Source organism: Syngnathus scovelli, chromosome 12, assembly GCF_024217435.2.
Source record: "Syngnathus scovelli strain Florida chromosome 12, RoL_Ssco_1.2, whole genome shotgun sequence".
NCBI classification, from domain to species: Eukaryota; Metazoa; Chordata; class Actinopteri; order Syngnathiformes; family Syngnathidae; genus Syngnathus; species Syngnathus scovelli.
Genome location: NC_090858.1, coordinates 3,966,570 through 3,992,678, shown reverse-complemented (window position 1 = coordinate 3,992,678; position 26,109 = coordinate 3,966,570). Strand labels below are relative to the sequence as shown.

Sequence of the window (26,109 nt, the reverse complement as noted above, 5' to 3'; positions counted from 1 at the left end):
CTCTTAATTGAATTTTAGATCCACAGATTACGGCAGCACGTACGAGAAACTTAATGAGAAAGCCGGGCCCAAGACCATCCTCAGCTATTTGTACGTCAGTCCCAACAACAAACGCAAGGTAAGTTTTCCCGTTCTTGTGAAGAAAAAGGGGGAGGATGGGGGTTAAAAATAAAAATAAAAATCCCGCCTGTCAGGGCTCATCATCACTGCGCGCGAGTTGCTATCATTTTCACTGCAAAGCAGCCCCGAGGGAGGCCGCGGCACGAGTGTGTACGTGCACGAGTGGGAGCAGCACACTGCGTGAGCACGAGCGAGCCCTCCAGCACGGTAGCTGTCAGGTCGGGCGGCTGATCTCCGCCGTCTCCTTTCTCCTCTCATTTCAGATCATGCTACTGACCGACCCGGAGGTGGAGAGCAGCCTGCTCATTAGCCTTGACGAGGGGGCGTCCTATCAGAAGCACAGCTTAGCCTTTGATATCCTCAGTCTTCTTTTCCACCCCGAGCAGGAGGACTGGATCCTGGCTTACAGCCACGACCAAAAGGTAATACCCAAAGCTGTCAGATGGCGTCAAAACTGCAGGAGGAAAAAGGGCCGAGTTAACACAATCGCTGGATGGGAGCAAAAGGTGATGCTGATGGTGCGCTTGTTAGTTCCACGTGAATCTTCAGTCAGGGTTTACATCGCGGGTACTATGAGGACAGCGTCGAAACTGCCGTGCCTTGAAATTACTCAACTATTCTTCAAAAAAATTATGTTCATGGCCACTCCGAGTTGAAGTCTATGTCAACGAAGACATTCTTTAGTGCTAGCTTAATGCTAATACTAACACATGATGTGTATTTAAAACGAATACAGATGTTAGCCTTCAGTGCTAGCTTAATGCTAATGGCTGCAAAGCAAAACCTGTATTGCTTTGACCCGAGCTCAAAAGTTCCTCCCAGACATGTGACTCGCCGAATTTGCAAATGCCAAACGGCCAAAACATCCCCCACATGATGCACCCCCACCCCCCAGAGACCCACTCATTTGTATACAAGCCATTAAAAAGTCAATTTTCCAATTTTTTTCCATTTAAATTTAACCGCCTGAGTGCAGATAGTAACGCCCCAATGCACACATCCCCAAGGTACATTGTCATATTTTCACAACACGCCACAATCGCTTTGTGTCCGTTGACCCCGTTAATCCCAAATCAGGTCTTCATGCTCGGTGACATCACAAACAAAATAAACGAGGGCGGGGTTTACCGCATCGCGACCTTGCAAACGACGTGATGTGATATTGATGCACGCGCACGCGCGCGCAGCCTTCGTTAGCTGGCGCCAAGCCCGCTGTCTGCTTCGCTCAGCGCGGCCGACATCAAACTGCGGCCCCCCAGCCGGCTATTGCGCGACTTGATATTGAGAGAGCCGAGCAGGCGAGGTGTGAGAAGTGAGATAAATGGTGCGGTGAGGAGATGAAAGCCTCATGGACAAACCATCCACCGCCCCAATAAAGATGCACTCGACAACTTTGCCCTGCAGTCATTCCGTATGTCTTTGTAAAGCTCAATTTCAGCGTTTCTTTCATCACACCCGCGGCACGATTACTCTTGGATTGGTTTCATTTTCCATTTATCGATTGTCTTGTCTTGTCTTTTTAAAAGTTGCAAGTGGTGAAACGAGACCAAAAAAAATGATGTGAATCCTCGTAAGAGCCTTTTGGCGCTAACAGGCAAACTGTCTGAATCGTTAAACGGGTGCTTTCACACTCCCTTTGGTTTGCTTTAGTTTTTAGCGAGAAAGCTGTCCGACCTTCATCCGAGCCGCATGGCAAATGAACCGATTACATTTGTCCCTTTAGCATCGTAATGATGATGTAACCACGTGGAAAGTGTCAGACTCGTAATTTAACATGCACATGTTCTGTTCGTTTAGCATCTCTTTTAAACAAGTGAAGAAGCATTTGTTCTCGATTTCCGACATGGAAAATGAAACCGCTTTGGCCCTGCAGTGTCATTCGTGTAACACAGAAGCTAATTTTAATGAGGCTAGAAGCAGAAGGTGAAGTCTGTTAATTGAAAAGGTGTGTATTGTGATTTATTATGCATTTGTAAATTCAGTTTAGCTTAATGCTAACAGCAAAATGCCATGTACGGGCGTAAGACTAACATTTTTGAAGCAAAACATGTAGACAGGTAAATACATATATTCTTTATCCTCTGTGAAGAATGACTCATTAGTCCATACTGATGAGCTGAGTTGGAATCTGTCTGTCTTACTGTATACTGCCCCCAGGTGGTCAAGGCCAACACATCTGCCTGTTTAATTGACGTAGCGTGACCAAAACTGTTGAATGCTTTGTCATTCTATTTAATTATATCATCACTGGATGTTTATGTAAAGTTCAAGACTGCAACTAAAAACGCATATTAGCGACACCTACAGGACTGAAATAGAACAACAACCAGCACAATGAATATTGTCAAGTCGTGACTTTCTTACTGTGCCAAGTCTCAGCTCTGACATTGTGTCGCACAGTGTGGGTTGGAATTTAAAAAGGGATGTTTTTCTTTGGCTTATCCTTTTAAGCGTCACAGGGACATTGGAGCCTTTCCCAGCCGACTGTGGGCGAAAGTCACCCCGGATTGGTCGCCGGTTAATGCAGATGTAACGATAGACAACCATTCACAACCACATTGAGCAGGAATTAATTCAACGTGTGTACCGCTACACTAGCGCTGACCTCGGAATTGAAAAAGAACACTCCTGAAAATAGAACAGCGTGAGAGGCGCCGGGGGAAAAAAAAAAAAGCATCTCTCGGCTCGGGTGCGGGGAAAAAAAAGTTTACAATAACGGAGAAATAATGTATTCCCTCTTGCTAATTAAGCTGGAATGCCGCTGAGTCAGTGGAAGAAGACTTCTCTAATACTGAAGCAGATCTGCATATCAAAAAGCGCCGCTTGTCTGCCGAGCATTTCATCTTTCGTGTTAAACTTGCACTAACGGCACATTTCATCTTCTCGCAGGTCTTTCTTAAATACGATGAGTCAAACAAATTCGATTTTTGTCTTAAATGTGATCTTTGGATGTTCTTCTTTTCCAGCTGTACGTCTCGGTGGAATTCGGGAGGAGGTGGCAGCTTGTGCACGACAACGTCGTCCCCAACAGATTCTACTGGTGAGCCACAAACATGGAATATTTTACCTTTGGGTACTGTCTACTGATAACATTGTAATGTAATAACAAGTTTGACCACTAGGTGGCAAACATCACTTTGTAGCATTTCCGCCTATGTCAAGTGTCAGTCATGATTGATTGACTCTTGAAATTTGCGACTTTTAATCCGATATCATTTATCTGTTAAAAAACAAACCAAAAAGTACAAAAACACCGTTTAGGAAAATTTTTTCATGATGTGTGGGAGGCACCAGGAAGGCAGATCTTACTTTGAGTAAATTATGAATGTCTCCCTTTCTTTTTTCTATTTTTTTATTTTGCATAATGTACCAAGCGTCTATTTTACACACCGAGGTTAATATTTGATGCCGCGAAGGCATCCGACTCATGAAATATCGAGTAATCACGTCCATACGCTGGCCATCCCGTGCTTTGGGTTTGATAGCTGATGAATATTCATGGCTGACCCGAGGCATTGTCTGCGCACGCCGACGCTTTTATCAGTGTAAATAGCCAGATTAAAAGGCCCGCGATGAATGTTTCATCGCAAACGCCTTTTTATTGTTGGCGCTGGGAGAAATACTCAAGGGACAAGCTGACGACTTGTGGATTTGATGTTCGGCTAAGAAGAAAGACGGCGCGTTAAATGAAGACGGCGGCAAACTGACATTTGAGCCCGATGTTGTAAAAGAGGGAAACGGTTAAGTGCTTGTGCTGTTTGCGTTCTCGTCAGGTAAATAAGAGAAGACATTATTGACATTTGGGTTTGCCATTAGTCTGTTTGAATTGAAAACAAAATGGCGGTGTTTTTAAATGAGGCACATATAGGGGTTCAAAATAAGGTTTTGAATCAAGATTTGAAATTTGGATTAAAGTCTGGGTCAGGGATCTAAAATAGTCTTTCACAACATTTGTTGCTCTTGCCAAAGTCGACCTTGACGAAGAGCCTCGTTTTCCTGTTACATTTGATTTCTCCTCGCCAAGTAAATTCAACGGGAACATTCCCATAAATTCTCTTTAACGTCGAAGTCCCTACGAAGGAATCACACGGCTCCATCTTACACTTTTTTCTCCCCCCCTAGAGAACCCAACAGAGATGATTTACACAAACGTTTTTAACATACAGTAAGTGTGTCGCTGTGTGTGTATCGCAGGTGTGTATTAGTTGCCATCCTGAGGGCAGTTTAACATCGCCGGGGTTCCATCTCGGTGCAAGGGGCTGCTGTTTACTGATAGAATAGGATGAAGGATTGGACAGAAAGTCCATTAAAAGAGATGGAGCTGGGAAGCAATTACAGAGTGCTGAGGGAGGCAGGACGCCCGCTTGTTATATTAGAGGCGCCCGCCACGGAAAATGAGAAGAAGCCGAGCCGGCCGGCCGCTGCCGTGTCAAAACAGACGCTATTAATACAACAAGTGGACACCGCTGTCAGTCGCCACATTAGCGCCGGCAGGGGAAAAAAAAAAAATCTAGACTAAAAGCCCCGCCAAATGACTAAATACACCTCGGCCATAAAACACACTTCAGGTCACACGTCGCTCATTTTTATAGAGCCGCCGTTCGGATTTGCGCTCCCTCGTTATCGAAGAGAATCATCAAGCGTGACGACTAAATATGGATCGCGTAGCCTTTCCGGATATTATTTATCTAACCATGGCAGATTGCTATTTACACATTATCCATAATACAATAGCACGTTATTATTACCACAGAAAACGAATGCACGTTACGGAGTGAGAGAAACTGGACACTCCATTAGGTACACCAACTCAACCAAGATATGTGGCTCATATTTATAATTTCCATGGATCTCATTTGTTGTGTGACGCTGCAGGAAATTGATCAGCTGTCACCTTTCTCTTTCGGGGTCATTGAAAGACTACTCCCAGTTGCCACGGTAACAGTGTCGTATGTTTGGCCTGTTCCCCATCTGGCGTTGCGCCCCCTCAAGGATTCGTTGTCACTCAACTACTTGACTCAGATATGAGCCACGTCCTGAAATGAAAGCTCTCAGCCTCTTTTTGAATTAGTCATAAAGTTTTACGAGGGCGGAGCCTTGATCATGAAGCAATTGTGTTTCTGTATGTTGTATTTTGTCGGTCAATGAATTGAAACAACTTGTTCTGTTGTTCTGTTCCAGGTCCAGGTTGGGCTTGGACAAGGAGCAAGGAATGATCCACTTGGAGATCAACGTCTCCGAAGGACGTCAGTCCATAAACCTTCATTTTCAATTCCTTTAAATATTCGACTCGCTCTACACTGAACTAAAAATGTTCACTGGTCGCTCGGAATGAGCTTTATTAATTTATTTTCCAAAGGCCAGGCTGCCACTTGGCTCTTTCCTGGGCCGCGTGTTAATGTCGTGTCCCCGGGGACGGCTCGTCGGGCTGACGCTAACGATCCGGGACAGCTCTCGCCACTTTCCACATGAGAACCGGGCTCGCCAAAATTCTGCATTTTCGAAATTCCGCCTAAGCGCCGCTAAAACCTTCATCGCAGCCCACACAAGCTTGTTTGTTTTTGTTTTTGTTGTATTTTTAGCTCTCTTGTTTGCCTTTGCCCACAGGGTCGCAGTACATCACTTGTAAGCTTCAAAATTGCTCCGAGGGAAACAAGGGCAAGCCTTTCCCCGGGTTGATCATCCCCAACTCCCTGGTGGTGCAGGACGAATACGTTTTCATCCAGGTGTTTTTTTTTTCTTTTTTTTTAGCATTGTCTGGCTTCATTAAAAGTCAATTAAAAGCCGTAAAAAGCGTCGCATTCAATTGCGTCTTAATGCACACTTGTGTTTTTCATTAAGTAAAAGGGGGCCATTATCCTGCGAGGGGAGGGGCTGAGATTGAAAATCACTGCGCTCATCTCCACTACATTGCGCAAAGTGCTAATCGGCCCACGTTTTTAAGCACAGCGTGACTTGTTTGACACACGCCGGGAAACATTTATAGGGAAGTTTGTCAACACTTAGTGCAAATGTGATTACCTGTGTTCTGTTCGCAGGTGCCAACAGGAGGCCGATCCGTCCATTACGTGTCCTACAGAAGAAACTCGTTCTACCCGGTTAAGCTGCCAAAGTACACTCTACCCAAAGTAAGACGACACCACACGGCATCTGGAGTGCTGAGCCGTTGGCTTGCTTTGATGTTTGCGCTCTCGCCTCAGACCGGACTAGAAAGGATTTGGCCTTGATTTGCAAAATCCGTGAAAATTTCTTGTCGACCGGTTGCGATTCTCAACATGGAAGCTGCATAAAAACAAAAGCAGCGCTAGCAGAGACATGCATATGAGGGAAGATTAGTCGAAAGCTCAACCTAGGATTACTTCCGTGTCAAGACCTCTTCTGCTTTTAGAAGTCATCTGCACAAATTGGGTGACTACAAATGTGTTTAGCTTGAAAATTTTGTTGTGCTCTCATCAACCAATCAGAGGACAGAAAAATGCTGATGTCATCGGCTGGCTCGCTCGCTAGCTTTGGGCAGATAAATTTTAAAGCGGATTGGTTAAAGCACACTTGACTAATTTAGTACCACATAAATTCCGTAGGGCATCTAATCCAATATCCTTTTTATGTCGGAGCAAAGTTATTTTAGCTCAACAAGTTTTATTCCTGAACAAAATTACGCATAATTTACCTGCATGGTGGCGGTCCTCTTACAGTTTAATGAAATTCATTATGACTTTAATTGTTCTGCTCGTGTGTTTGTGTGGCCCCCGCAACTCCAAAGGAGACTTTTGAGGCAGAAAAGCTCATTTGCATTAGCGCCGTGTTCTTACACCATTTAGTGGAGAATAATGTTGTGCATTAAGAGGGAAGATGTAAGGCGAGCGGGGGGGGTGAGGGTTGTCAAGAGGGATTTGCAGGCTACTATTACGCATATCCATCTATCTTTGTCTCAAAGTCGAGGACGCACATCACCGGGCAGTGTTATTCTCAATTATCATTAGTTATCGAATGAAAAATCACAAGCCGCAGCGCACGTTAATGTACCTCTTCTTTTGATGCCTTGTTACTTAGCAACCTGCACCTACTACCCCCCCCCCCCCCCCCCCCCCTCCCTTTTTAGGACTTGCAGATTATTAGCACCGACGACAACCAGGTGGTGGCGGCTATCCAAGACTGGTACCAAAATGACTCATATAACCTGTATATGTCCGAGTCTCGGGGTCTCTTCTTCACGCTGATGCTGGACGACGTGGTGAGCAGCGGCGGACCGGAAGGCAACATCATGATCGACCTTTACGAGGTGTGCGCCAACATTGATTCTTTTTTTGTAATTTGTGCTTATGTTTAACTGTTAAAAAAAAAATACCCCAAAACTTAGGACTAAAAATGGAGACCTGATTTTTTTTTAGTTGGGGACCTTCTCTGCCTCCTCTCACTGCTTTTCTTCTTCCTCTATCACACCGCATCTCTTATAAGTCGTAAACAAAAGATCACTTAAAATCGGCGCCAAAGATGAACCGCATTCCAGATATTCACTGTACAAAGAAGAAAAAAACACTCACAACGTTGTCCCAGTAGAGAAGTCAAATAACAGGAGAAGGAAAATAACTTTCCTAAAATACATTCCGGTTGAAGCGGCAACAAAAACCAAGTCTGTCTTTGACAAACGCTGAACATCAACAGCGTCGTTTCAATTCCACATCGTTTCCGCAATGATGGAACAGATGCCGATGCACCGCAAGATTTGACTTAAAGAAGAAGCAAAAAAAAAAAAGTCTGTTTGTGTAAGCGAGCAGGCACCAGCAAAAGCAGCGACGCTTGTAGCTGGCAGGCTGGCAAACTGGATTTTGTGCGGATGTGTGTTGACAGATGTCGAGTGAGGTCGCGCATCACCGCGTGTGCCCTACGTGTGTGTGTGTGTGTGTTTAAGTAGCCCCGATTAATTCTTGTTTGCATTCAAACACTTAAAAGTGCCTGGCTGGGCGCCGTGTCATTCATTGACCACTCCGCCCACATTCATTTAGCTGCCGTGACTCAGCAGCGTGAGTGTTAAAAGAGAAAAGTAGCGAGTGCAGGGTTGTCAGACTCATTCTTATCACGGTGCCGCATTGTCGTTATGCTTTCCCTCAGAGGGCTGTGAACTCGTATAAATGTTCACAAATAAATCCAACAAATTGATGACAGTGAACAAAATATAAATGCAAGTCTTGTTTCCACTCCCAATTTTTCCGCCCCACGTACACCAAAGGCCCGTTTCTCTTAAATATTGCTCACAAAGATTTTATGGTGGGCAGTAAAGGTGTTAGCAGGCCACATAAAATAATTTGGTGGGCCAGATCTGGCCCCTGCGCCTTGAGTTTGACAACGGGTCTATAAGGGCCAGCCGTCATCTTTTTGCACATAAATTGAAAAAAATAACACGTCTGGAAATCTCAGGGCTGCGCCAGATGTTGTTTTGATTCTGCAGATGGTGCAAAATCGTGCTCCCTGTCAGGAAAACGTCTTGTCTAATTGTGACACGTCTTCCTCCCCAAACCTTAGCTCCAGCTTTGCTTTACTTTCAATAATGTATGCTTGTTTTTATCCTCCCCCTCCCCTATGCACTCTTTTCTTTTTTCAAGGGGAGGTTATTTATTTTCACCCCATTGCGCTTATGTTTCATGTCTTGCAGGTTGCTGGGATTAAAGGGGTGTTTCTGTCAAATAAAGTTGTGGAGAACCAAGTGAAAACTTACATCACGTACAACAAAGGCAGAGACTGGCGGCTTCTGCAGGCTCCGTCGACGGATCTCCAAGGCAAGCGGGTGGATTGTGAGCAAGTAAGTTGCTTGCTGTCATTGGCTGCCAGCAAAATTTCGCTCTTAGTCAATCCGCTAACAAGACGTTAATGCGTTTCCTCATAGCCGTACTGCTCGTTACATCTGCACCTCCACGTTTCGGAGAATCCTTACACCTCTGGAAATATTGTCAGCAAAGAGACGGCGCCTGGGGTTATCATCGCATCAGGTGAAGATGAATTTGAAATGAGCCCTTTTTGCGTCACTCTTTTCGCGTCGGGATTAATATTTGGAACCTCATGACTACATCTTGATAGGCAAAACTGTCAATGCAAGACATTACAGCCATTATAGCTCCATCTGCTGGATCTTTCTTATTTATTTATTTATTTATTTATTTATTTATTTGTATTTATGCGCTTTTTTAATTTATTACAGCCATTATAGCTCCATCTGCTGGATCTTTCTTATTTATTTATTTATTTATTTATATTTATTTATTTATGCGCTTTTTTAATTTATTGATTTATTTATTCTTTTATTAATTGATTGATTGATTTATCCCCCTGCGAGTCGCTGTTTTTCTTTAGGTTAAAAAAAAAAAGTCAACCTTTTTAGCTTGTTCTTGGGTCCTTGAGTTTTTCTCGTCTTTTTGATTTGCAGGTGTCGTTGGACCCGAGCTCACCACTACAAATGTCAGCATCTTCATCACATCTGACGCTGGCAACACGTGGAGAGAGGTAGACTACCATGAGGATAAACGCTTACTCGACGAGTTAGCTTAGCTCTTTAGTCTCTGCCAAATAAGGAAGGTTGAAATAGTAATGATCTGTTTCTTTACTTTTCTATTAGCTGTCACGATGACGTGGCCTCGAGTGTATAGAAAATGGATCCCATCACCAGCAATGACTCATATTGTGGGTGCTAATAAAAGATGGCTGATGCCCAAAACAAACTGACAGTCAGTTTCCAAAAGTGAAGTCGCGTCGAAGCCTCCACTTTGTCACTCCTCGTTTATATTTAGAATAAGACGCTTTCAAAAAGCCAAGAAATAAAACACACAGCTTTTTTGCCACGGGCCAGAATCGTCTGTTAAGTCAACCCATCTTGATGCTCTCGTTAGTTCAAACAAGCGAGAACGAGTCTGCGTCTTGTTGTTTCTTTCGTTTGTTTTATGTATGCGAGTCTGTTACGCCTTCACCAGCTGCTGCATGAATTCAAAAGTAAGAAAGAAAAACTAAGATAAAGATGGCGGTGTGCGTGTGTGTGTTTGTGTGTGGAGGCTTTTCAGGAAGAGTACAGCGTGTTCTTCCTCAATCAAGGAGGATCTCTGGTCGCTATCCGACACACACCTCTGCCTATTCGACACATTTGGTAGGTGTCCCACTCAACCATCAATCTCCTGACGAGAGACGCTCCTCTGGCGTCACGGCTCTATTTGTAGCCGGGCTGTTTGTGATCCATCCGTTGTTGTTCTTCTTCTTCCCTTAGGCTGAGTTTTGATGAGGGCAGAAACTGGGACAAATTTAGCTTCACCTCCTCGCCGCTCTATGTGGACGGGGTGCTGGGGGAGCCCGGGGAGGACACCCTCATCATGACGTAAGAGATGAAAGTAATTGGCGTGTTGGCGCGCTCTTAATGGAGGCACAATGACATATCGGCCTTTGAAGACTTTTCCATTCGAGTGCCTTTGAACGCGTTTAATTTTGCCCTAGATATGTCTCTTTTTTTTTTTCCATTCGCTCGCAATTGATTAAAAGCAGCCTGTTGGCCAAAATAATTATTTTTTTATCTTAAGTGCAGCAAAAGTTCTGACCTACTTTCCCCCACCGCCGTCCACTTTTGACTCGCAGGATCTTCGGTCACTTCAGTCACCGATCCGAGTGGCAGCTGGTCAAAATTGACTTCCGGTCCATTTTCCAACGCCGCTGCACTTCGGAAGATTACACGCCGTGGCAGTTGGACAACGAGGTACGTCGGTCTTTGGGCCGGCAGGCGATGCTTCCTTTGATTTATTCTCGCCTTGAAAAGCGGGCCAAAGAAGAAGACAAAGACGCAAAGAGAAGAAGAAGGCTGTGAGATGGTTCTGATTCATTATTCATTGCAGGGAGAAGTCTGCATCATGGGGATGAAGAGAATCTTCCAGAAACTGCGAGTAAACGCTCGATGCGTCAAGGCCAGAGAACAGTACATCTCTCAGATGTCAGAGTCCTGTCCGTGCACAGAGGCCGACTTTGAGTGGTGAGCCCCCCCTCCCCCCCAACAGAAAACACTCGCACTCAACTACAACGCATAATAACAACATGAAGGAGCCTTTGAAAACTTTTCACTTAGTAGTCCTCCTGTTTTGTTTTTGTCAACTTCAAAACAACAACTGGGAACTTCACTTTTATAAAAAAGCACTTGTGAAAAACAATAGGGAAAAAACGAAAGTTAGCACGTCAAGTGGCCAGCGATTATCATTAGCTCATTTAATGAGAGGACCCACTTTTGTTGTCACGTTGTTCTCTTCCCTCACAGAAATTGGCTGTGTTCACGCCCACATCGGCGCCCTTTTCAAAATAAACCCGTCGCGTTTGTCTGAAATTACAAACATCTCGTTTAATCCGCCGTGTCGTCGAGTCATGGCAGGCAGGCGTAGCGTTGGATGAAAATGTGTGCGTGAGAAAGAGAAACGTTCTCTCATCTTCTGGTAGCAGATGTGTGAAGAAAAAGCTCTTTCTGTACAGTGTCTTTTGGTACAAACGATGGATTAGTAAATATCATCAAACTTCAACGTCCTGGTTCTGTCTCGGAAAATGGTTTTGGGAGACAAAAATTGGCTTTGATGGGCAGTTCATAAACAGGCTACTGATTCGGCTCATCGAAAAATCTGTTCAATGTGCACTGATGTGTCGTTGACCCCGTTATGCTAACTTTTCGTCTTGAAAAATTATGATGCAGTCTTAGCTAATTTTCCTCAAGCACTATTCAAAAGGAACGTCTTGATTTGCTTTGGATTTCTGATTACTTTTGTTATTCAAGTGATTTCCGGGAGCGTTGAACGGAGGTAACATTTGCCCGTGGAATTTTGCAGTCCTTACATTGCTGTGTTAATTTTTTTTTTTGGGCTCAGCTACGGAACAATTCTCGTCTTAAAATGGTGAGCCAAGAAGAAGCATGTAATCAGCTGATGAAAAGAAGCGGCGATCATTTCAACTGATACAAAAGAGCTCGTTTGACAGCGCTGTATTGTGGCCTCCCTCGTGTATAGTTTAGAACTTGCTCCTTGACAAGACTTAATTAGGAGCTATTTCTTTTAATGTGTTAAGTAGAAATCATGTGACAGGTTCCCTCACGTCAAGACTGTCTTGTACTTGCTTTTTTTTTTTTTTTACTCTCTTTGATCGGGAGCAAAATGAAAGGCGCTGGCGTGCCGAGTTAACAATCTTCAACGCCATTTTGTCAAGTTCTGCCATGAAAAGAAATGTGAAAAAAAATGTGAATCTGGCTTGGTAAAGTCTTAATTCCTTGTCATTCTGTTGCCCCGAGTTTAATCATTGAAGTTCTTCTCTGTGTTCCGTACGTGACAGCGACTACGGATTTGAGCGGCAGGTCGACGGAAGCTGCACTCCGGCGTTCTGGTTTGTTCCCTCGGCCACATCCAGAGATTGCATCACGGGGGAGAGCTTCCTCAATTCCACAGGGTACGATGTTACCTCATTCCACTGTCACGTCAAACAAACCGTAGCAAGGGGAGCACCGATGGTAAAGATTCGCTTGGTCGGAAATCTATTTTTCACTGGCAGATACCGCCGAGCGTTGTCTAACAACTGCACGGAGGGGACTCTGCTCAAGTACAGCCCCAGGCGGCAGAAGTGTCCCCGTCAAGTCCCCAAGGGCCTGCAGCTCTTCACCAGCGAGGGAGTGCTGGTGGCGGCGCTCAACAAGAACGTCACCTTCTTGGTCTTTCTCGAAGAGGGCCTGAGCTCAACCACGAGCGTAACGGTGGATTTTGGCGACGGCACGACCATATCCTACGTCAACATCAGCTCCATAGAGGACGGCGTCAAGCATGTCTACGGCAAAGTTGGCATCTACCAAGTTTCTGCCACAGCGAGCAACGTTCTGGGCTTTGATCGGGTGACGCTCTACCTCCACGTCACTTGTGAGTCACGAGCAGAACTTCATAATGAGGGAGGAGTGATTTGTGGGATCTGTTGAATAGAACCGACATCTCCATTCCCTCAAATATAGTCTTTGGACTCTGTTGCTAACCAAAACAGCAGCACAATTTGGGATCATCCGTTTGTGTTTTCTTGCTCAAAGGTCAGCTCGAGCAGGTGCAGCTCTCCGCTCCGTCCGTGGCCATCAAGAACAAAGCCGTCAACTTCACGACAATGCTGCGACCTGCCAACGTAGGGACAGTCACGTACTACTGGTGGTTTGACAACAAAACAGAGGTGAGATTTACCTTTCAATGGAAGCCAGTGACAGCCTTCATACACTTCCTCGTTGGCCTTTCAGCCTTTGCTGAGTCTTGATGGAGGGATGTCCTTCACCTTTTCCCGGGAGGGAAGTCACGTGGTCACCGTTCAGGCTTCAGTCGGAAGCACCGTCCATCAAGATCACATGACAGTGGCAGTTTATGGTAAATTGTTTTACGTCTTTCTGACAGGGAAACTATTTCTATCACTTAAGTCCAAGGTTATCTGTGAGGTGGCGTTTATGCTAGCTGACTGCCGCCAGGAGAGACGGGGCTAATCCTGGACTGGTCCCTTTAAGCAATGCAAGCTGCAGCAATTTACATTCAGACAATATAACCACTCACAGACCTCTGCAAAAAAAAAAAAAAAAAAAAAGTTGAGAAACTTTTCTATGGGTATTTTTGGCCATCTGTATTACACTGCCCTCTGGTGGCCAATATGCACACACTAGATGCACAAACCTTGATGCACAAACTGTTGAGTTAATGTATTTATTTGCTTTACAGATTATTTCCAGTCACATATTCTTGCCTTTTCCTCCAATCTGGATGACGCCAATCCCGGCCTGTCTGAGTGGCGGATGGACATCGGAAGGGTGGTGAAGCGCTCCGTTGTCCAGGTCAGGAATCCCACAAATGTCTTTTTCTTTCCAACTTGGGTTGGAACTCTTTTTTCAGCGCTCATTACACGAGTCCAAAAGACAGCTGCTTATGTAAAAGACCTGCTTTGCGAGCTCTAAATATATCTCCGTGTATAAAACATTCACTTTGACCTTCTGTCTTGTCAGACCGTGACAGCAGATCTCAGCTTAAAGCATAAATGCACTAAAAGCTGCGTTTTTTTTTCTTCTTTTTTTTTTTTTCCCAAGCAAAGTCTGTCAGATTGAACCTGCGTGTTTGCGCTGATTTCTGCGTCCGGACTTGACAGTGCTTAGGAAAATGAGAGATGAAGCCGAAAGACATCTGGATGAGTTTCCGTTGTTGTTAAAAAAAAAAGGTCACGGGGATCAGCGAGGACCAGTTGCTGGTCAACGTGTTCCCAGGTCTGCCGACCACGGCCGAGATCTTCATCGTTCCTGAGAGGAGGAACAGAGGCGACGCCAGGGGTGAAAAGCGCCAACACCTGGAACAGGTATTTCTTACTTATTTATTCTCAAGTCTGGCAACTTCTCAAAAAGCAAAACGTGTGTGAAGAGGTGAGAAAATCAAGCAGCTCCATTTCTTACTGATCACCATTATGCTTTTTTTACATTTCACACGCAGTGTTTCCGTGAAGAAGAAAAAAAAAAGGTATTTTTATGAATAATTCTCTGTGAGCCTTTCTAAACATAGAAAGCCAATTTGGATCGGGATCATCTGCTTTGCACCAACGATGTGCTTAATTAGCAAACTCCAAGGTACCTGAATCGTAATGACTTCATCAACAATCGCGTCTGTGTAAGTAGGCAGAACATATTAGTGGAAAAAAAACATTGATTTCTGGTGTGGATGACAGAACCAGAAGAAAATATTTCAATTGTATTCAATTTATAATTGCTTTAATTCAAAATGATTATCACATCGTGGTCATTCATCCTTGCGATATGAACAAGATTACGTTTGTCATTTTACTTGCCAGATTATTAGGTACACCTAATGACCTCTAACAGAAGCGAGAGCTATATAAGAAAAAAATTTGTTAAATATTTGTGGCGGGCTTGAGGATAATTGCAAGACACCTGTAAATATGATTTATTTTTTTAATAATTACTTCACTCAGTATAACACATTTCTACCGTTCATTCAATCTGTTGATTAATATTTCACCAGCATTTCAAAGGAACAGGTGTCCCTAATGTAATGACCTGAAATTGTCCATTCACGTGTAATGCGCTTTCTTAACACTAGAGGGCAATGTCGTTCCATATAGAACCACAGGTGACGACGCCGCAGACACATTACAGTTGGTTGACATATTTTAGTCATTTTCGACCGCAATTTGAATAATAATAATAATAATAATACAAGTAATATTACAGACTCATGAAACTGGTTAGAGTTGCAAATGAGTGTGAAATATTGTTTGGCTGTGTGTGCCCTGCAATAAATTGGCGACCATTCCAGGGTGTACCCAGCATCTCACCTCAAAGTCAGCTGCTGGGATAGACTCCAGATTGGCCGTGACCCCAATGAGGACAAGCGCCATGGAGAATGAACGGATGGATAGTAAAAGCAGTAATTCCAATCTTCTACAGACGTCCTCTGTTGTGAAAGCGATCAATAAAACGGCGACATAAGCTAATTTTTTACCCTGCGAGCAGGTTAGACTTCAGTGTGGCCTGAGTAAACACAACTGTCGGGGCTCACAGTCAGTCTCAAACAAAGTTAATAGGTATTTAATTACATTGATGCATCATATAATTGGCAGTAAGCGAGGAGGCAAACCGGGGCTGGAGGTCTGCATTGGGAATTAAAGTGATGGATTTATCCTAAGCCTGTCTGATTACCTGCTAGAAACATCAGGACAAAAGGATAAACAGAAATTGTGCAATTTCAGTAGAAATTGCATCTCAAAGTTGAAATGTGAAAATTTGTAAGTGTTTGGATGAGTCTGAATTTATTTTATTTTTTTTCCCCAATCCCTTCAGTTTAATTGTCTTGATTCTAAACATAGAAACCCAACACATTTTTTAAACACACATTCATGTTTGGATGTGCAGCAAGCTTATTAAAAAGTGTAATAGATTTACTGACCCTGAAATACCACGAGAACAAAAAGTAATTATTCATACTGCGTGGAGTGCTCTAATTTTAACCAGTGGGAAGATTTCAGATGGAGCGAAACGGACTTATTGAGGCATAAGATGACAACTCCGACGGGCTCTCTCGTTGTGCCACGGCGACTTTAATTGTGCTGGGTCGTGCGTTTGGGACCTGGGCCTTCAGTGGGGACTAAATCTGAATACCACAGCTGTCACGTCACAATCACAGAAAGCATCAAAATATTACAAATATGCAACACAGCGGCACACCAAGAATCTTGTCAAAATTTCACACATTTAATGAGAGTCCAGGCGTGATGACCTCGTTTTTTTTTTTATCGTGGCGGTAGCGGTTTTAATTTTTCATGTTATTCTCCTCGCGGGTACTTCATATTTGCTCTGAAGCGTGTTTTGGCCTTCACGATGTTAGAACACGAACTTTTCTGAGGAGCTGTGGAACACTGTTGCCATGGCAACCTGCAACTTCCCAAGAAAAGGCTAATTTTTGAAGGCTCAACTTAAGAATAATTGATATGTGAGATTTTTCAAAAATGGCTCTGTAGCGACCGCTACATTTTATTTTAATGAAGCAGCCCTTGTTAACAGTACTCGAGTACAATTTGTGGCTACGCTACCCTCCTCTGCCCTCTAGTGGTCGCCTGAGAAGATTACGGGCAGATTACATTAACATGGCAACACACAGGCTGAAATCTGATTGGACCAAAAAAAAAAAAAACAGACTAATGGGATTTAATTACTAACACAATTTCATGCAACACATTTTGGAATTTAGCTCAATAGTATTGAAGGTAGTTGTTCTATTAGTTTAACCCGCTGGCTGGATTTTAAAATGCGTTACAAAAGACAAAGAACATCTGTCACCATTGAAGACAAAAACTATCAATTTATTTTCAAATGTCAGTGACTCACCAAAGCAAAACGCCCTTTACCTGACAGGGCTTCCATCAGCATCAAACGTGCGCCGGCCCCGTTAGAAGAAAAAATTCATAATTCAAGCTGCTGAAGGAAATGACTAAGGCTGAAATATTGATGGTGGCGGCAGTGGAAGAAGCATGGCCGCTAACCGTTTGCCACTCCCTCCCTCCCTCCCTTTACAGCTCTCTCAGGTGCTGCTAAGTGCTTTGAACCAGGACCTCGTCCAGTTCACACTCAAGGCGGGAGTGCAGGTGAACGTCTACGCCAGCAGACTGTCGCCAGGTGAGCGTGCCTGCACACCTCGGGGACGCACGGGTTCCTTACAGGCGACCGCATCACCCGTGTCATTCATTTCCATTTGTTCTCGACCTTCTCCTTTGAAGCTCCTCTGGTGGACAGCAGCGATAGCAGCCACAGCAGCACTGCCATCATAATGCTGGTGTCCGTGGCGCTGATGGGTCTGATCGTCTTTGCCATTTATAAATTTAAAAGGTACAGTATAAGCAACAGTAAAGTCACACAGAAGGTGCCATTTTCATGACATTTGTGATGAGTTTGTATAATTTAAAAAATCAAAAAAATAACCTTCATATCCTTTAAATTCCTCAAAAATCGGCACTGTGCTTTATTTATGAATTTCAAATCAAAGTCGGAAAATAAATCATCCCGCCGTATAATACACGAGTGCATGATGACCAAGCAGCAGCAATCGTTTATGCTAACCGTGTCGCAACTCGCAGCCAAGTGGCGGTGAGGCCAACTTCATCAAACGTTCATCTTCTTGCAAAGTTCCTGCTATTGTCGATGTTCGGATTTTGTCATAATTGACTCATTTAAATTCATCCCGGCACCTAGCGGCAAGCACCTCGCCGCTGAACTCCCTCAAAACTTCCCCCAAGTATTTAGCCGCCACAAATCTCAGAGTTATGGACAGGGGCGACACGATAATAGCTGCGGGAATTAGACGATTCCCCTCCGTCTCAATCTGCACAATATTACAGCCAATGACAGCCTAATCAATTCTCGCCCGGCCCTGCGTGCCAAATGGGTGTCGGGGGCCCGCGGTTATCAATATTCATCTGCGTGACGATGTGACGATGTGAGGCTTGACCTTTAGGAAATGCTAAACGCGGCCGCCCAAGGTGAGGCGAGAATGGCAGCAGAGGGTGACGAGATAAGTCCTGAGACAACACGTGTTGCAAAGTCAACCATGTACAGTAAACATTGCCACTCAGCTGTGGAAATTGCCTTGTTCGACTTAAGAGAAGAAAATAAATTGCGCGTGTCCATTTCACGCCTCAATTCGATGGACATTGTGCACTTGAGCTCTAAAAGAGAGGCCGCCATTAGAGGAAATTTGGCACTAATATGACCCAAAATGCAATAGACATGCAAAGGGAGTTCATGGAATGTAAAAAAAAAAAAAGTTTGAGACAGCACGGCAGAGTGCATCTGAGGGGATGAAAAATTGATTGAAGATGGAGGTGAACAATAGGAAAGTGCAAGTGCGATGCCCGGTGGACTGCAAAGTGGCCCAGTTCGCCCGCTTTCAAGCAATCCTCCGACGTCCTTAAAAATAGAGTGCCGCGCATTATGTTTAGTAGACGCATTAGCGCCGAGCACTTGATGGCAGCTCTCCATTAAGTTGCCCCCCAATGTTATTATTTTTTAAAAAGAGCCTCTTGCTTTTGGGTGAAATTTTAGGTTGAGACTATTAAGGACTTTAACCGTTGGCGCCAAAGATAATTTGACTTTGAAATATTGGATGTATTTTTCTCACAATTTGTCATTCTTGAAAATGTTAGCATTGTAAGCTAATTTAATGTTGCCTACCATTGCTAGCTAGAACGAATAATAAGCGGTTAGGATAGAGGAAGAATAAACAGACACTCTTTTGGTTGTTGTAAAAACAAAATACAGAAAACAACACGCATTCTTTCAGCTGACCTGCCAAACACTTCCAGTGCCGCCGTCACGCTTCCCGCACGCCGGCTAACGCTTTAGACTGTTAACAGTCCGCCGACCGTACGGGCCAAGCCTGCCGTTTAAAAAGTCAATTTGCCACAACGTGTCCCCCTTTGACCCTTACCGCCCCCCCCAGGAAGATCCCAGGCCTCAACACGTACACGGCGGAGCAGCCTGACAAAGAACAAGAGGTCGTGTCGACCGTCACCTCCGTGGCGGACTCAAAAGCCGAGGCGGATAAGATGACCTCACTGGATCGCGTGGATGTACAGCTGGATTCAAAAAGTAGAGGTATGTTTTTCTATTTTATTTTATTCTAGACATGACAAGAAGCTACTACTAAAAGTCAAAAAGGAGGCCAGCAGGCAAGGTTAACGAAAAGAACATCAAGCGTTATCGGGGCGCACCGGCCATGATGAATATGTTCCGACGCTATAGCATCATTATAAGAAACAAACACCTTCGCATCCCTCACACTTAATGGCCTCGCTCTTTTATTACTCGTGTGCATAACTTAACCTTTGAATAAAAAGAGAAGCCATTCAGAAAGTTGAAGGTAATACTCTTTGCGTTGGCGCTTTTCAAAAGCTTCATTCAAATTCAGTTGACAAAAAGAAAAAATAAATCTACATTATCAGGCCGTCTAAAGAGAATGTTTGGAAAAAGGAACGCTTGCAAAATCATAGACAAACTGTCACAGTCATCAATCTTTGCCTGAAGATAGGCCAATAAAACTGCAGATCTTTTTTTTTTCCTTATATCTGTATCCATCTATCTCATTTCTATGCATCTATTAAATGCACACATCACCACAGATATATTTTTAGTGTTTGACTTTAGTACTTAACTCAGTGAGTAGTTTACGGTGTCTGCCAGCCGCAGGTAGATCGAAAAGGCGCTCGGGGGAGCCGAAGCGTCGAGCTACGTGAGTTATTTGTCCCAATAAAATAATTAGCGCACCGGGAGCACGGTGAAGAGCGTGAAAGCTTTTTCATCAAGGAACATCCTCGCCGCCCTGGCTTGATTTACTCGCCGCCGCTGCAGTTGAACAGTTGACCCGTCCAAGATGAATGTGTTTTCCATGCAAGTGTGTGTGGGGGGGGGGATTTAAGGGGGGGTCAGGTGGGGCAACAAGGTTCTCATGCAAATGCTAGCATAAACTTCCTCCTGTGTTTGTTCTCTCTTGTCCCCTCGCCAGGCTACCTGCCATCGCGTGCCGACGTCAAGCTCCCAGATGAAGCGCCCCATGTGTTTTAATGTGCGGCGTCGACGGGGGAGACGCCAAAGCAATACATCTTCCCCGACCGGCAGTTACTTCCAGCGCGGTCACGATGAATGCTCTCGAGTGTTTTGCTACCCACGCATGGACAGAGCGGCTCACGCTGCGGCGCCGCGCCCGCCTAATCCATCCGAGGAGACTGTACAGATTTATACATGCCCGCTCTCCAAATGGGACTCTCTTTTTTTGACAGGAGAGTATTTTTGCAAGGACCTTCATCTTTTGATGTAAATAGTGTACAGTCCATTCAGAATGGAAGAAAGGTGAAGCCTTTCCAAAAAGTGGCAGAACACTGAGACAGTCGTCTTCTGGTAGTCGATGGAAAACATTTCGGCTTTGCTCTTCTGTGGACTTTGTTTGCAGAAGCGTCTTATTGCTACTCCAAGACAGCGAAGGCAAGCGCCTTCATTTAGCCCGTCGCAATCTGCAAAATCTTATCGGCGAGATTGCCATCAAATGAAGGTTGGCAATATCCAGTGGAGGAAGGACAGCCGCCACTTCGACATCTGCGCGCTATGTTGCTGCCGCCTGATGCTCAAATTATTCCGCGTCACGACAAAAGCGCGAGCGGAATGGAAGATGAAAGCTACGTGCCGATGAGACAGACATCTGTCCCATTGAGTGGACGGCAAATTTTACATTACACGTCTTCAAAAAGACATTAGTGCTGCACAAACGAATTGTTTTACAGCCTGTTTGACATGCAAACAAGGAAATGTTTTTTTTTTTTCCCTCGATGGAGGGAACGATGTGTCGTACGTTCTTGCTAAGACAGCTCAAGTGCTGTTGTGTGGCACAAATGGCTCCAGTGACAGTTTTTATGACCTTTAGGAATTCCATTCATTTGACACGCTTCTTTGTTTGTATTACATTGAACACACTCATCTTAACTCCTTCACTGCCAGCACAGTTCAAATGTCTATAGCCGTCAATGGTAGTGAATAAGTTAAAAGCTTTTATTTTTTTAAAGAGCAAATCCATTTCTCAACACACATTAAGTAGACAACACAATCAGATTTTGTGGCTATATCAAATAATGAATTTGCCACTTTAGTTGTGGATCTTTTCTCAACCATAAAGGGCGCCCCAGTCCCCCAATCCACCATGTATTTGTTAGCTGCAAAAGATCCAGAGCAGAATACAATGGAAAGTATCGATCACATCAACATACCAGCATGGAAATGTTGGACTTTTCCTCAGTACTAGGTTGGCCTTCAAGAAGCCGACGGAATAAAGGTTGCCCGTTTGTCCGACACGGCGAAGACGTATCTCCTGTCAAGCTAGCTCAGCCCACGCGGCAGCCGAGTGTGGTTGGTCTCTTTGGAATGAATGCTGGAATTCTATCAAGCCTTTTTTTTTTTTAAAGTGTTGTCAGCGTTGTGTGTCAGTAAGACAAATGGACAAATACATTTTTTTTGGTTCCCATCATGCGGTGGAGGCCCAAGAACTTATCGTGGGATGAACACTGAAGACTTTTCTGCTTGTGTTCTTTCATGTGAATACTTGTCGGGTTACTTTTGCATGATATTTTCTTGTATTCTGTTGCTGCTTTGTGCAATATTTACATTAAAAATGTATGCTGCAGTTTGTTCAATTCTCAGTGGCGCATTCAGTTTAAGTAATGTGATGATTATTCAGTGAGGTTGTTGGTGTTTATTTTTTTTTGCAAAAAATAAAGACGAAACGTGAAAATGACTGTATTTTGGGATGGACTTTATTAGGGAAATATCATGGTCAAACGTCACAGGTGTCAAGCTCTAGTCCTTGGGGCCGCATTCCAACATGTTTTCCAAGACAATAAAGTGGCCTGTTATTAGGTACACTTGAAAATGGCGGTGTACCTAATGGAGTGTCCATGTGATTCCCTCGTTAAGCGCACCTGCGTGAAAAGTTTTTGGTCACTTTCACGTTCCGCAGGAGCTAAAACTTTTCACGCAGCTGCACTTAACGAGGGAATCACACGGACACTATTGAGTGCCAAAAGTCCCAATGATCGCGAGCAGCAGGGGGGGCCCCATTTCAACCCCTTACTCTGAGTGCCAAGCAGGGAAGAAATGGGTACCATTGTTATAGTCACTGGTATGACTCGGCAGGGGTTTGAACCCACAACCTCCCAATCTCAGGGCGGACACTCTCCTCTTAGGCCACTGAGCTGGTAAACACTTGTATCGTAGTATAACATTTATAGTCGTTTTTAAATAACGTGTATACCTATATACGCCTAAATATTGTTATCCAATATATCTACTGCAATTTTATATTAGATTGCTGGTTTGAAATTTGCTTTTAATATTATTATTTTTAATAAACATTTGTTAAAACTTGTCTAGCGTCTTATTCCTTGTTTTTATATTCGCCAATTAAAACATAAAAATCAGACATTTGGTTAACTGCTTTATATGACAATATGTGTAGGTACACTACACGAGGTTAAAAATAAAAAAAGAGAATAAATAAATAAAGGGTTAGCACAACAAAAGCATTTCCTCGCACCTGGGATCGAACCAAGCTCTTGCCAAGCAAGAGCCCGAGTCACTAACCAGTGGGCTATTTCGACCGGCAGTCTACAATAGCTTGCACTGTTTTGTACGGGCGATGTGTATTCCAGTTCTTTTAAGTGAACTGAATCTTTAGAATCGGTTCACTCAAAATATTTGTTCAAAGGAATCGTTCACCAAATCGTTCGCTACACTTTCTTTATTTAATTATTTTTTTATAGTAGTTTTTAAATAACGTGTATACCTATGTACACGTGTACGCAACGTGTTGTGATGACATCTGCTGTGGAGTCTTCAGCTAGTCGCTTGTGAGCTGATCCATAAAACCATACATGTTCCATACACTGAGAGCAAGGCTTCCATAGGGTAGTGGTTAGTGCTTTGGGCTTTCACCCCAGCGACCCGGGTTCGAATCTCAGTGGGACCAAAACTTTTTTCACTGATCTAGTCTTCTTGTGAGCTGCTCCATAAAACCATACATGTTCCGTGCACTGAGAGCAAGGATTCCATAGGGTAGTGGTTAGTGCTCTGGGCTTTCACCCCAGTGACATGGGTTCGAATCTCAGTGGGACCAAAACATTTTTCACTGATCTAGTCTTCTTGTGAGCTGCTCCATAAAACCATACATGTTCCGTGCACTGAGAGCAAGGATTCCATAGGGTAGTGGTTAGTGCTCTGGGCTTTCACCCCAGCGACATGGGTTCGAATCTCAGTGGGACCAAAATATTTTTCACTGATCTAGTGGCTTGTGAGCTGCTCCATAAAACCATACATGTTCCATGTACTGACAGCAAGGCTTCCATAGGGTAGTGGTTAGTGCTCTGGGCTTTCACCCCAGCGACATGGGTTCGAATCTCAGTGGTACCAAAAAATTTTTCACTGATCTAGTCGCTTGTGAGCTGCTCCATAAAACCATACATGTTCCATGTACTGACAGCAAGGCTTCCATAGGGTAGTGGTTAGTGCTCTGGGCTTTCACCCCAGCGACATGGGTTCGAATCTCAGTGGGACCAAAAAATTTTTCACTGATCTAGTCGCTTGTGAGCTGCTCCATAAAACCATACATGTTCCATGTACTGACAGCAAGGCTTCCATAGGGTAGTGGTTAGTGCTCTGGGCTTTCACCCCAGCGACCCGGGTTCGAATCTCAGTGGGACCAAAAAAATTGCGAGGATTAGAGGTGGGGTTAGAGGTAGGGTTAGAGGTAGGGTTAGGGTAAGAGGTAGGGTTAGGGTTAGGGTTAGAGGTGGGGTTAGGGTTAGGGGTAGGGTTAGGGTTAGAGGTGGGGTTAGAGGTAGGGTTAGGGTTAGAGGTGGGGTTAGAGGTAGGGTTAGGGTCAGAGGTGGGGTTAGAGGTAGGGTTAGAGGTAGTGGTGGGGTTAGGGTTAGAGGTGGGGTTAGGGTTAGAGGTAGGGTTAGAGGTAGGGTTAGAGGTAGGGTTAGAGGTGGGGTTAGAGGTGGAGGTAGGGTTAGGGTTAGAGGTGGAGGTAGGGTTAGGGTTAGAGGTAGGGTTAGAGGTAGGGTTAGGGTTAGAGGTAGGGTTAGGGTTAGAGGTGGGGTTAGGGTTAGGGTTAGAGGTGGGGTTAGGGTTAGGGTTAGAGGTGGGGTTAGGGTTAGGGTTAGAGGTAGGGTTAGAGGTAGGGTAAGAGGTAGGGTTAGGGTTAGGGTAAGAGGTAGGGTAAGAGGTAGGGTAAGAGGTAGGGTAAGAGGTAGGGTAAGAGGTAGGGTTAGAGGTAGGGTTAGAGGTAGGGTTAGAGTTAGGGGTAGAGGTAGGGGTAGAGGTAGGGTTAGGGTCAGAGGTGGGGTTAGAGGTAGGGTTAGAGGTAGGGGTGGGGTTAGGGTTAGAGGTGGGGTTAGGGTTAGAGGTAGGGTTAGAGGTGGGGTTAGAGGTAGAGGTAGGGTTAGGGTTAGGGTTAGAGGTGGAGGTAGGGTTAGGGTTAGAGGTGGAGGTAGGGTTAGAGGTGGAGGTAGGGTTAGGGTTAGAGGTAGGGTTAGAGGTAGGGTTAGGGTTAGAGGTAGGGTTAGAGGTAGGGTTAGAGGTAGGGTTAGAGGTAGGGTTAGGGTAAGAGGTAGGGTTAGAGGTAGGGTTAGGGTTAGGGTTAGAGGTGGGGTTAGAGGTGGGGTTAGAGGTAGAGTTAGGGTTAGAGGTGGGGTTAGAGGTAGGGTTAGGGTTAGAGGTAGGGTTAGAGGTAGGGTTAGGGTTAGGGTAAGAGGTAGGGTTAGAGGTGGGGTTAGAGGTAGGGTTAGGGTTAGAGGTGGGGTTAGGGTTAGGGTTAGAGGTGGGGTTAGGGTTAGGGTTAGAGGTAGGGTTAGGGTTAGGGTTAGGGTTAGAGGTAGAGGTAGGGTTAGGGTTAGAGGTAGGGTTAGAGGTAGGGTTAGGGTTAGGGTTAGGGTTAGAGGTAGGGTTAGGGTTAGAGGTAGGGGTAGGGTTAGGGTTAGAGGTGGGGTTAGAGGTAGGGTTAGAGGTGGGGTTAGAGGTAGGGTTAGAGGTAGGGTTAGAGGTAGGGTTAGGGTTAGAGGTGGGGTTAGAGGTAGGGTTAGAGGTGGGGTTAGAGGTAGGGTTAGGGTTAGAGGTGGGGTTAGAGGTAGGGTTAGGGTTAGAGGTAGAGTTAGAGGTAGGGTTAGGGTTAGAGGTAGGGTTAGGGTTAGAGGTAGGGTTAGGGTTAGAGGTGGGGTTAGAGGTAGAGGTAGGGGTAGGGTGAGGGTTAGAGGTAGGGTTAGAGGTAGGGTAAGAGGTAGGGTTAGAGTTAGGGTTAGAGTTAGGGGTAGGTATGGTAGTTTTTTTTTTTTTCACAAAAAAAAAAAAAAAAAAAACGGTAGTTTAACTACCGTGTATGGTAGTTTAACTACCGTGTATGGTAGTTTAACTACCGTGTATGGTAGTTTTTTTTTTTTTTTTTTTTTCACAAAAAAAAAAAAAAAAAAAAAAAACGGTAGTTTAACTACCGTGTATGGTAGTTTAACTACCGTGTATGGTAGTTTTTTTTTTTTTTTTTTTTTTTTTCACAAAAAAAAAAAAAAAAAAAAAAAACGGTAGTTTAACTACCGTGTATGGTAGTTTAACTACCGTGTATGGTAGTTTGTTTTTTTTTTTTTTTTTCACAAAAAAAAAAAAAAAAAAAAAACGGTAGTTTAACTACCGTGTATGGTAGTTTAACTACCGTGTATGGTAGTTTTTTTTTTTTTTTTTTTTTTTTTCACAAAAAAAAAAAAAAAAAAAAAAAACGGTAGTTTAACTACCGTGTATGGTAGTTTAACTACCGTGTATGGTAGTTTGTTTTTTTTTTTTTTTTTCACAAAAAAAAAAAAAAAAAAAAAACGGTAGTTTTGTGAAAAAAAAAAAAACTA

At 44.2% G+C, this 26,109-nt stretch overlaps 1 protein-coding gene across 3 annotated transcripts in view; it reads left to right on the top strand.

Annotated features, from left to right (window-relative positions):
* LOC125978247 (VPS10 domain-containing receptor SorCS1) overlaps positions 1–21,959 on the top strand; it is a 58,817-nt gene extending 36,858 nt beyond the window's left edge. For 2 of the 3 annotated variants that reach the window (XM_049735422.2, XM_049735420.2), the window contains 24 exons: positions 19–118; positions 384–542; positions 3,087–3,160; positions 5,302–5,366; positions 5,728–5,846; positions 6,159–6,248; positions 7,223–7,402; positions 8,774–8,920; positions 9,005–9,107; positions 9,542–9,618; positions 10,161–10,252; positions 10,370–10,477; positions 10,732–10,849; positions 10,986–11,119; positions 12,451–12,564; positions 12,667–13,025; positions 13,187–13,320; positions 13,385–13,508; positions 13,851–13,963; positions 14,341–14,475; positions 17,203–17,302; positions 17,404–17,512; positions 19,122–19,276; positions 20,184–21,959. In XM_049735422.2, coding sequence (XP_049591379.1) covers positions 19–118; positions 384–542; positions 3,087–3,160; positions 5,302–5,366; positions 5,728–5,846; positions 6,159–6,248; positions 7,223–7,402; positions 8,774–8,920; positions 9,005–9,107; positions 9,542–9,618; positions 10,161–10,252; positions 10,370–10,477; positions 10,732–10,849; positions 10,986–11,119; positions 12,451–12,564; positions 12,667–13,025; positions 13,187–13,320; positions 13,385–13,508; positions 13,851–13,963; positions 14,341–14,475; positions 17,203–17,302; positions 17,404–17,512; positions 19,122–19,276; positions 20,184–20,242 — 2,968 coding nt within the window. In that variant the 3' untranslated portion in view covers positions 20,243–21,959. The other variant, XM_049735421.2, reaches the window with a different exon arrangement.
* Positions 21,960–26,109: the final 4,150 nt, after the last annotated feature.